The 12,106-nt window shown below is 40.7% G+C and overlaps 1 protein-coding gene across 1 annotated transcript in view; it reads left to right on the top strand.

The window, feature by feature from the left end:
* The window catches only part of LOC125339958, a 114,517-nt gene extending 102,718 nt beyond the window's left edge, over window positions 1-11,799 (top strand). The window contains exons 11-12 of the mRNA XM_048331316.1: window positions 8,944-9,079; window positions 10,620-11,799. Coding sequence (XP_048187273.1) covers window positions 8,944-9,079; window positions 10,620-10,719 — 236 coding nt within the window. The 3' untranslated portion in view covers window positions 10,720-11,799. The remainder of the gene's footprint in view (window positions 1-8,943; window positions 9,080-10,619) is intronic.
* Window positions 11,800-12,106: the final 307 nt, after the last annotated feature.

Raw genomic sequence — 12,106 nt, 5'->3', positions numbered from 1 at the left:
TGAGAGGGTAAGGCTTCCTTTGAGGGTCAATTTTTAGCTTCATTACTTACTTTATTGCTTATTACATGTCACACCATTCAGACTTTGCAGCTAGCTTTGTGTGTAGGGACTTATGATTGTGAGGCAGGCACTCTACCACTTGAGCCATGTTTCCATGTTTCCATCCTCCTTCTCTCTGATTTTCCAGGTAGGTCTTGCTTTGATGCACAAATAAGTCTGGGCTGTGTTCATCTTAGTTGAGCTTCCCCATGTTGCTCAGAATAGCAAGCATGTGCTACTGGACCCAGCTACTGTTTATCCATAGCTGGATAACGCATGCGTGCCACTTCCCCCAACCATTGGTTGAGGTGGACTTTTGCTAATTCTTTACCAATAAATTATTGGTATCTTCTTTCCAGCTAGGTTTTCTATTCTTCATTTTTGTGGGTTTGTTGTTTTTTTTTTTTTTAAGGGAGTTTAGCAATACTGAGTTTTTTTTTTTTTTTTTTTTTTGTCCCTGGCTTCTTTTTGCTCAAGGCTAGCACTCTACCACTTGAGCCGCAGCGCCACTTTTGGCCATTTTCTCTATATGTGGTGCTGGGGAATTGAACCGAGGGCTTCATGTATACGAGGCAAGCGCTCTTGCCACTAGGCCATATCCCCAGCCCCAGCAATACTGAGCTTTGAACTTAGGTCTTCACATTTCTTTGCTTCATTGGCATTCCATCCCTTTAACCACCCTTCCAGCATTGAGTTTTGCTGGTGACCAAATCTCACAGACTGTTTTTCAGGGCTGGTCTCTAACTATGGTTTGATGAGTCTCAGCCTCCTGAGTAGTTGGTAATACAGGCATGAGCTCCCCGTACCCAGATTTATCTTTGAATTTTTTTTTATTTATTTTTTTATTTTTTTTTTGGCCAGTCCTGGGCCTTGGACTCAGGGCCTGAGCACTGTCCCTGGCTTCTTCCCGCTCAAGGCTAGCACTCTGCCACTTGAGCCACAGCGCCGCTTCTGGCCATTTTCTGTATATGTGGTGCTGGGGAATCGAACCTAGGGCCTCGTGTATCCGAGGCAGGCACTCTTGCCACTAGGCTATATCCCCAGCCCTGAATTTTTTTTTGCTATATAAATAATCCTTAATTACCAATAGTAATCATCCTGAAATCTGACTCACCTAGTTTCTATTTTAGTCATTAATGGCTATATTTCACTGAGCTAGGTAGACATGTCAGGTGGGAAAGAGACACCTGCTGACAATTTTGACTTTCAGAAGTCTGCAGGAAGTAAAAACTAGTGCCATTTGAGGGTCCATTTTTCATCACTCAGGATGAGCAATCCAATGACTCTCCCCTGCTCAATCATACTTTAATTTTAAATTGTGACCCAGATTATCATACAGTTATGAAAGGTAAGACACAATCCCCTAGCACTTAGAGACAGGCAAATGCAATGCATCTTATATCACCGATGTAAGCAGCTGTTGCCAGGATAAAAATCAGGACAAACTCAGTAGTTTAACCTCCAAAGTAGTCGTTGACTAGGATTCTTATTATAAAGTATCATTACAAAATTCTGATCTCTTGTTAGATCAATTAAGCTAAATTTCAAGAGACCCTTTCAATAGATAGAAAGGAAACGTTTAAGATCGAATTCACAGATTAGTCCAAACAAAAATGTTAATGAAGGGGCTGGGGATATAGGCTAGTGGCAAGAGTGCCTGCCTCGGATACACGAGGCCCTAGGTTCGATTCCCCAGCACCACATATACAGAAAACGGCCAGAAGCGGCGCTGTGGCTCAAGTGGCAGAGTGCTAGCCTTGAGCGGGAAGAAGCCAGGGACAGTGCTCAGGCCCTGAGTCCAAGGCCCAGGACTGGCCAAAAAAAAAAAAAAATGTTAATGAAGGGCTTCCAAACCCCTAGGGTTCAGAGACTGTTTCTGAGAGTTAAAAATAGTAATGATTAGATGGCTTCTGTTGTTCCTAAAGGTCAAGGGAGGCTCTGTTTGGATAGGAGCATCCCATTTACAGAGCTGCGTGCAAATCGCTATGATTAAATGGCCTGAAAGTATGAGGGGCTGAAGCATTCACTGCCACTTAGTGAGGAAGGCTCTTGTATGGTTACTCTGATGCGTGTTTTGCTTACAGTTGCTTTTCATTTTTAAAAGAAGCCAAAAGGTATGTTATTATGTCACCTACAGGTTTAGAAGCAGCTGCTCTGTACATTGAAGTAATTGATCTCCTGACTAGTCACGGTAAAGACAAAATTTAAACTTAGAAAACAGAAAGAAATGATTGATAAGTGGGGAAAAACTCTTTATCATTAAAAATCTCTTTCTAGAACCTTTCCTGGTTGCTTCCTAATTACTCTTAAAGGGGACATGATCGCTGCCAACAACTCCTGTATCTGGCTTTAACTTTCACTTCCCAGTGAATGTACCCTGTTTTCCACCCACATAGTGGATGGTCTATATTCCTAGCACAGCCACTTCTTAGAAAACCGCTTATATCTTTGTGTTGCTTCCTTTCCCAAAATCTTGCATAACTACTGAACTCTCAGCACAAGTCCTCAAAAGTCTGTTCTGATGGCCTCTGTCTCCACTATAAAGCAATCCCAGAGAGTCCTATACAAGCAGGCCTCCCTTTTCTGAATTGCTTGCACTGTGACAATTATCACTTCGTATTTTGTCTCACAGTGGATATCTTTGACTCTTCTAAGGAGTCATTTGCATCAGAAATGGCTTTATCTCATGGACACTAAATAGACTAATTCTGGAATAAATATTTGAACACTATTATGATTTGCACTGCTTACATCATGCATAAATTATGAGTTGTTTTTCATCTGGACACTCAGTAATAAAGATTAGACGACTGCACAGCAAATTCAAAGGCAAATCTAGAACTCAGTCAACCCCATGCATGGATGGAAATTATATCACTCTTTTCAACTTTAAGAAATGCTTTCATTCCAATCTCTTTTACCTTCTTCCCTTAATAGTATATAACATTCCAATTAATAGTACCAAAATTACATGCCCATCTTTCCCAAGTTTACTTCTTGAGTATTCCTGCCTCCATATAGGCTTGTTTTACAGCCAAATGTATCACTGTGTGGATTAAATCTTTTAATCAACATAGGTTGAAGGCTGGGGGAAGGGAAGATGGGAGAAAAATGAGCTAGAAAAATGACAAGAAGTATAATCACTACCTTATGTGTGCAACTGTAAACCCTCTGTACATCACCTTGACAATAAAATTAAATTTAAAAAATATTTCTGAAAATTGAACAGAAAATTTATAAAATGTTCTAAAATGAAGTCCTACATCTGGGTTGTTCTTTCTATGAGGTTTTACTCTCCTCTGAGTACTATTTGCCTGTTGTGACAACTTGTTCCAGAAGGTAAATTTCATTGCACTTCCTTTCCCACCCATTGACCAGGGCTGAGTCCAGAGGAAAGATCTCTTGGGACTAATAACCGAAACTGTCTTCAAAATTGAGATGGCCTTGTAGGATCCACAGATGTGAATTTTAATCTAAGATTTGTATTCCTCCAGAACCCAACTGAATCCTTTATGCATCTTAACCTGAATCAGAGCCTGGTATTATTCACAGTGATTCAGGGTAATGAGACCAAGTGTGAGTGGCGGTCTAGCCAATCTCCACCCTCTCACTCAGAACCACTGCCCTGATGAGCCGCACTTCCATCCCGAGAGCTAAAATATGTGAATTTCAACTTTATGAATGAATTCTAAGTTCCTCCCATGCTAACTGTACATGCTATTCAAAGGGGAATGCAGGAGGGAAATTAGCATATATTGAAAGCTTGCTTTGTGTTGAGTAGTATCATAAGCACTTAACGCTCCTTTCCTAAATGTAATTTTTACAAAATACTTATTATTACTCTTATTCCTCATTGTGGATGAAAAACAGAGAAGTTAACTAACATGGCAATAGTCACCAGGAATTAAGTGGCTAGAGACATCGTGGGAACAGTAATGCCTGGATCCCGAGTGCAAACTCTGTCATGGGGGGCGATGTATAGTGCATCTTGGCAGAAACTTCTTGTTTTTCTGGTAAAGCAGTTTGAACTCAAGGACTTAGGCTTATTTCCCTTGCCAACTCAGCTGATGCTCTACCACTTGAGCCATGCCTCTACCCTAGCTTTTTACTGGTTATTCTGGAAATTGAGTCTCATGGATTTGTCTGCTCGGGCTGACCTTCAACTGTGATCCTCTGGGTTTGGGCCTCCTGAGTAGGCACTGAGATCCAGCTAGAAGGTCTCTTTCTCAAGCAGCATTAGTAATGCTGTGTGCCTACTCACTCCATGCAGACACGAGCGCACTGAATCTGCCCCCCACCCCAGTCCATCTATCATACAAATCAGAGAAAGTAAAGAGCAGCTGTCAATTCGTTGAGAATGGCTGAGCCTATGCGAAGCCATGACCGTCACAGGCACTGAGATGCTCGATTTAAATGAATCATTTTAATACGCATGGAATGTGAATCCTTATTACATTCAGAAGGATTACACAGAGTTCTAATACTCTTCTTAATTCCTCTAGTTAATGATAAATAAATGACTTTTAAACTGTTCCAACCTGTAGCCATTCCATTACTTAACTAGCTATGCCTGGCTCTTCCCCATCCCACCCACAATGTTCTGGTTCTTCATTTTCTCATCCTGTGAAGGTCATAACCTTGAAGCAAGCCTTGCTTACCATGGACATCAGTGCTTTTCAAAACGCACTGTGAATCATGCAATTCTTGCAGTAGGTTATAATTCATATTATAAAAACATGTTGAACTTAATCGAATAAAAACATCAGGGTACATCATGTTATTTCACAAAACATTTTAGCAATAACATGAAAATGGGAAGAGATCTGCATTTGTTACATTGTTGGATTATAGCTGAAATTTATAAATGTACTGGAACATAAAATGTTTACTCTCTGCTCAGGGACATTGCCCAGGCCCAGAGTTCAAGCCCCACAACCACCACCACCACTAACAACAATAACAACAAAGATGGTGCTTCCTTTCAAAGATTTTTGTGTCATGCTTGCAACGCTTCGCTTCATTCTTGAGAACCAGGTTTCTGATATCAGCACTTCATCCTGTCCCTGTCTGTTGTAGACCAGTTACTTTGCTCATTTATGTAATCTTAAAAATAATATTTTAGTCCATTACTTTATGTTCTTATTAGAGACATGGGAAAACATATGTATATGTGTGTGTGTATATATATTTCTTATGTCTGAAGAAATCTGTAGTATAATTGGCTTGACTTATTTTTTTAACTGCCACCTGCAACACCAAGGACACCAAGGACACCAAGGACAGCAAAGGGAGGCCAAGGAAACGGTAACAGCAGTGTGAAGAGGGACAGCCCCACCCGGCTTCCTGTAAGAGACAGATTAGACATCAGACTCACTTTGTACATTGAGCTACAGAAATACACTCTGGCATGGAATGTGGGAGTTCGAGAAATAGCCTCATCAGTTCCCCGAAGGCTTTCCTGGCTGTCACAAGAAGTGTTAGCACTTTCACTATATGCCTTGCTGGCTCTCCTGCGTCTGCTCACATTAAGTCGTCACTGTGAATATTCCAGAAGCGCCTCAGTCAAGTGCCTTTCTGTGAGCCTGAAGGCCTTTGCCATTCACCACGCACTTGAGAACACCCCCCTCCCCCCACCACACACACTTTATTTCTCCTAGGGAAAGCTGTTGACTATTGTTTCTGAATAAATCACACCAATGTCTGTCTGCACCTCTCAGAAAGACATGTTTCACAATATTGCAACAAATAGGATACATAATGCTTGCACATTCTTGCAGCTAACACTGGGCTGGCTTTCATCTTTTTATCTTCTGGTCTTTCTCTTTGTATGTGTGTGGCGGGGGTAGGGGGGGCCCTGATTGTGCCAGTACTAGGGCTTGGATTCAGGGCCTGGTTCTTCGGGGCTCAAGTTCTTTTGCTCTACCACTTGAGCCCCAACTCTACTTCCAGCTTTTCAGTGGTTAATTGGAAATAAGAGTCTCACTGTCACAGACATTTCTACGGGGGCTAGATTAGGACCAAGGTCCTCAGATCTCAGCCTCCTAAGTAGCTAAGATTACAGACACTTTGTCAAACACTGACATTGACTGTGCTGGCTTTCTAACACTTATTCAGGATCAGGGAGAGTCCAAACCAGAACAATTACCTTAGATGTGGTAGTGGAGTTGGTTATACCTGGATGTCTTTACCAGCAATCACTTATACCACTGATCAGAAAACAGGGCAAAAGAACTGTTGTTCACAGAAGACTGTTTTAAGCAAAACTTTCCATCTATTCTCAAGAATGAGAATACCTGTTCCGACATATTAAAAAGGAAGTATAAGAAATAGGAAAGATCTAAAAATGAATGCAACATCCTACAGATGCTGGTGCTATCGTTCAAGGCAAAGAATTTAGACAGCAGAGTAACTAAGGCACTTCTTTTTTTTTTTTTTTTTTTGGCCAGTCCTGGGCCTTGGACTCAGGGCCTGAGCACTGTCCCTGGCTTCTTTTTGCTCAAGGCTAGCACTCTGCCACTTGAGCCACAGCACCACTTCTGGCCGTTTTCTGTATATGTGGTGCTGGGGAATCGAACCTAGGGCCTCGTGTATCCGAGGCAGGCACTCTTGCCACTAGGCTATATCCCCAGCCCCTACTAAGGCACTTCTTGAAGTATTGTCTAGCCCTGAGACCCACACCAGACAGGTGGGATTATGCCATTTCTTCTTGAAGTGAGGAAAATATTCCAGAATTTGACTATGGTTGTGACTGTATAACTCCATGATATCAACTAAACTGCACACTTCAAATGGGTATGTTTGATGATGAGTAAGTTACATTCAAATAAGTTTATTACAACTATTTGTCTCATGGGCTAGGAATGTGGCTTAGTGGTAGAGTGCTTGCCTAGCATGCATGAAGCCCTGGGTTCAATTCCTCAGTACCACATAAACAGAAAAATCTGGAAGTGGCACTGTGGCTCAAGTGGTAGAGCACTGGCCCTGAGCAAAAGAGAGGATCAGGGACAGTGCCAAGAAAGAAAGAAAAAGAGGGAGGAGGGAGGGAGGGAGGAAGGGAGGGAGGGAGGAAAGAAGGGAGGGAAGGAGTAAGGGAGGGAGGGAGGAAGAAGGAAGGAAGGAAGGAAGGAAGGAAGGAAGGAAGGAAGGTTATGTATCTCAAAGATGTGTAACTCTAGTTTTGATAAACCACATAATATTGAAGCCTACCAAGGGAACAAAGTCTGTCCACTTATAAAATGAATGCTGTCTCAGGTACTCCAAAATAGACTCATTTTAAATGAAATTAAAAGAGAAGTTACATCTAACTCCTCCAGAATTAGAAAGGGTTTTTCCCGTTTTTTTAAGATCCAGAAACTAGTTGTTCTGTTTTAAAAGAAAATGCACATTTTCCTTTCATCCTGCATTGGTACTGAGAGTAACCAGCCATTTTCAAAGGGAACAACTTAAGATCAGCTATTGGCAGAGGGAGGAAAATGATGCAAGTGACTGTATTTTTTGGCAACACAGGGGGATGAATTCTGGGTCTTGCACATGCTAGGTTGATGCTCAGCCGCTTGAGCTAGCGCCCTGCCCCCGAGCCCTTTCTATCTTTAGTTGTTTTTTAGTTCTTTGTTTCAGGTACACTCACACTGTTTCCCAGAGGGTGTCAGCCAGCCTCTGACGTCAATCCTCTTCACTCTAGCTTCTTGCATGCTAGAGTTACAGGTGCAGATCAGCGCACCTGGCTTAGTAATTGATGTGAGATCTTGTTAACTGTTTTGCTTGGGCTAACCTTGAATCATGATCTTGCAGCTCCCAGCCTCTGAAGTAGCTGGGATAATCACCGTGGGTCACTGCCCCTGTTCCCGAGTGTTTGTGTTTTTTGCTTCTGTTGTTAGGGTACACTCCAGTGGCTCGTAGAAGTAATCAGGAATGAGACTGAGAGTAAACAGAGACAGAAATCTGTAAACATCTCAGCATCACTATTACTAATATTACCTGGCAGGGGTCTGAGCCTTTTATTTGGCCAAAGGCCATTTGGATCTGTGTAACATCCAGGAGCCATGCAAAAGTATCCATACAGGCAGGCATCGACAGGCAGCCAAAGAGAAGCATCTGTGTCTGTCCTGTCCTGTACCAGATAATTTCATGGGTTTCATATGGCCCACAAGCCAGATATGTTAATTCATGACTCTGATATCAGGCTGCTGCTGAGGGTTGACACCGTAAGACACAAAAAGGGGTGGTTATCTCGGAGCCTAGTGCTGTAATGAGGCTTTGGTTCTTCTGGACCCTAAAAAAAATGGAATGAAAGTTCTAGCCAAATAAATACATTACAACCACAAACATGGATTCACAGAGCTACAGGAAGGCAATTATTATTTTTTAAATAATCTTCTAGTCTCATAGCTAATTATAATTGTCTTTTTTTTTCAAATCACCTTATGGGTTCCTATTCTAAATGTGCTTTGTATATGCACAAAGAAGGCGGGATATATTTTGGTTTTAGTATCTGACATCAACCTCCATCATTCTTTAGGAAGAGTGCCTTAGTGATTTTGCCCCAGCGAATACAACTTAATATCCTTCTAACAAGTGTTATATGCATAAATCTTTGATACTATTTTTTTTTAGTACAAGATATATCCTCTAGGCAAAAAAGCTAAAGTGTGATCCTGCAGTAAGAAGATTGCACAAGTGGAAAACAATGCCAGCCTGGCTACAAATTACTAGTTAGCCCGTGACCTCATTCGTGTTCCTCTCTTGAAGTCTCAGTTTCTTCACCTGTAAAATGAGCCTACGGAACCATGGACTGGGGAGTCCTTCACGTTCAAAATCTCTTTGTCACATTTAAACTTGTGCTCCTTACACTTCCCTTCTTCTTGTTTCCTTTTCCTTTTATTGTTATTTCTTTTCATCCTTTAGGTGGCCTATACCTTCATGGGTATAGTGTGAGTGAACAAACCCATGGCTTCAAACAAGCAGTAATTGAACTCAAACCCTCATCAGAAGAGTTCAGGACGTTTCATTTCTGTGCAGAAAATGAAACTGAAAACCAGCGGTAAGGCAAAGGCTCTTCCGATTTCTTTTTTATCCATCTTGATAAGAATTTCTTGGCAAACCTTTTTCCATATTCTCCAGCTCCACATCTTTCCTTAAACCCTCTCCTTCCTCCGCAGTCTCCATAGGTGATATGCTGTAGGGTTTCTTTTCTTTCAATGCTTCCTCAGATAATGCTTCTCGAGAGACTTTTTTAAAAATAAGAAAGTAATCCTCAATTCTTCCTAAGCATTGGCAGGTGAGATTCTAGCTAGCATATCAACAACAATGACAACAACAACAACAACAAAATCAGGGCTGGGAACATGCCCTAGTGGTAGAGTTCTTGCCTCGCATACATGAAGCCCTGGGTTCTATTCTTCAGCACTGCATAAACAGAAAAAGCCAGAATTGGTGCTGTGGTTCAAGTGGCAGAGTGCTAATCTTGAGCTAAAAGAAGCCAGGGACAGTGCCCAGGCCCTGAGTCCAAGGCCCAGGACTGGCAAAAAAAAAAAAAATCAATGAAATAGTTAACACCTCTCTCAAAATTCTCTGGGAGGTGCAACAGTGGATCTCCCTGATACATTCACAGGCGACTTTATCAGCAAGAAACAATACTGAGTCATTTGATCAATTTCAATGGATAGTGTCACAGTGCATGGGATTCTGGATGCAAGAACCACATTTATCCCACGAGCAACTTTCCCACTCGCCCAATAACAAAGCATAAACCTTAGTATTAGTATTAGTATTTCTGAGCCATCCTGCTGGAAATATTCCTGGTTGAATCATGTAGCCATTATTAGGGTGGGCTTTTTTGTTGTTTTGTTTTTTGCTTGTTTGATTTTTGTGCTGGTCCTGGGACTTGAACTCAGGACCAGAGCACTGTCCCCCAGGTATTTTGCTCACAGTGCTTTACTACTTGAGTCACAGCACCCTTTCAGCTTTTGGGTGGTTGATCGGAGGTAAGATTGGAGGTAAGACCTGCATGATAGATTCGAACTGCAATCCTCAGATTTTAGCCTCCTGCATAACTGGGGTTACAGGATTGAGCCAACAATGTCCAGCTAGTTTTTTTTTCAATAAAATTTTACCTTGAAATCAATGTTAGATAAGTTTTAGAAAACAGTGTTCAAGAAAATGAAAGCAAGGGAGAAGAAAGGATTGCTAAGTGGAGAATTTGTTGTGGTTTCCAGAAATTAACCCAGAAATATTTTGTCCACATGGAATGATTTTATTACTACAAATGTGATCACTTAAACTTTAATGTTAAGCAGAAATAATAAAATACTAATAATTTTAAGAACCTTATAGTTCCATTAATCACTGTTTACAAGCAGCATATTAATTTCTGATCCTGTTACTTATATGAACAAATTTAATCATTATCAAGATGAATTCCACATATGTCATTTCACCTGCTTATTCAGTACAAGAATCTAAGGAGCGTGGTTTACTATTAATTTCAAACTAATAACCAAGAAAATAGTTGCAAGGATTTTGTCACATTGACATCCCAAGAGTCTGCCATGTTTAATGCAATGTGGCTTTTTTCAATGCAGCTGGATTACAGCTCTGAAAGCGTCTATCAAAAAATGGCTTCCTTTGCATGAGGCTATTCAAGACTTCATGAATCGACCTCTAGAGGAGACCAGAATGTGAAGAGAAAGTCTCCAGGAGTTCACCACCAACCTGCAAGAAGAAACAAAATGCTTCTATTCAATGTCAAGAGATACAGCTTTTCAAAGGAACATCCCTTCACTGTTATAACTTTATGATATGATTATAATTTTTGAACCAAGGCCCCAATATCTAATGTCATTATCGATTATTTCTTTTCCCACATTTCTCCCTCAGACTACATATGTTTAGCATCAAAATACAATCAGTGATTTGCTCCCATCTTTTTAAAGTGTCAATACAGTGAAAGCTTACTTTGTTTTACTTTTCATATTCTTTGTAAAATGTTCTGTTCTAGCTTTTGAGAAGGCCTGAAATATAGAATTTTTGAGAAATTCAAGACAGTAGAAATGAAATGGCTGAAAGGATAAGTAGTAATAGTCCAGCCAAACACGGTATTCTATCCTGGGCCATTTTCCAATGAACAGGGCCAGGTGCCTCCCAGACCTCTTCAGATGAAGGAAAGTAATAAGAATTATTGTTAGAAAAAAGTGAAGATAAGGAATTGGATTGAATTTAGCAGAGAAGACTCAGACAGGAGGCCTCACTCTCTGAATTTCTATCACACTGAAAACACAAAATAAATCAAGGTTGCACTTTTCTGGAACTTGCATTTCTCCTAGAAATAAGTGGAACACTCCGGCTCCTGAATCCAAGAATTAGTGATACATTTGGAACATGTGTCACAGATTTCAAGGGTTTCAGTTGCAAGATTCAAGGACTCTAGAAAAACTCATAGAACATGAGAGAAATCTTTTCTTTTCATAAAGTGATAGTATTCCAGAACTCACAAGGACCCTAGAGTTCAACTTTTCTTCTGGACAGACACGGCTTCAGAGAAGAAATGGCCTGATGGAGATCACCAGGTTGTTAATGGCAGGACTAGAACTGAACTCGGGTCTTGCACTTTGTCTCCCTATCCATTGTTCTCTTGCTCATTGTACCCAGGAAAATCTGGAGTGGTTCCACAGAGACAGTGACACCATCCCAAATTGTTAAATAGTTGTTGATTCCAGCTGAGAACTGGGTCAATAAACTATGCTTATATTTCTATCATCTCAGAAAAACATTTATGGTTGTTTATATTATATTCTCTGCCACATAATTTTAAATGTGAAAAAGGTATTAAAACTCTTGCCATTTTTTTATACTTCTTAATTCTTCTTTTCCAAAAAGAATGTTGTATCTGTTATTCATCATAACTCGGATAAAGGAAGCCTAGGGGAGGCTGTGCTCCTCCGTTAAGGCATTAAGCTGCCTATATGAACTCAGGCCAGAAAGACAGGCTGTGATACACTGACCAACTTAATACCATAACCAGAAAATATTCAATTAGTACCAATAGATAGACCTCTCTAAAAAAAAAATG

The sequence above is a fragment of the Perognathus longimembris genome, chromosome 22 (assembly GCF_023159225.1).
Source record: "Perognathus longimembris pacificus isolate PPM17 chromosome 22, ASM2315922v1, whole genome shotgun sequence".
NCBI lineage: Eukaryota > Metazoa > Chordata > Mammalia > Rodentia > Heteromyidae > Perognathus > Perognathus longimembris.
Note: the sequence above shows the minus strand (reverse complement) of the source record. Positions and strands in the feature narration are given on the sequence as shown.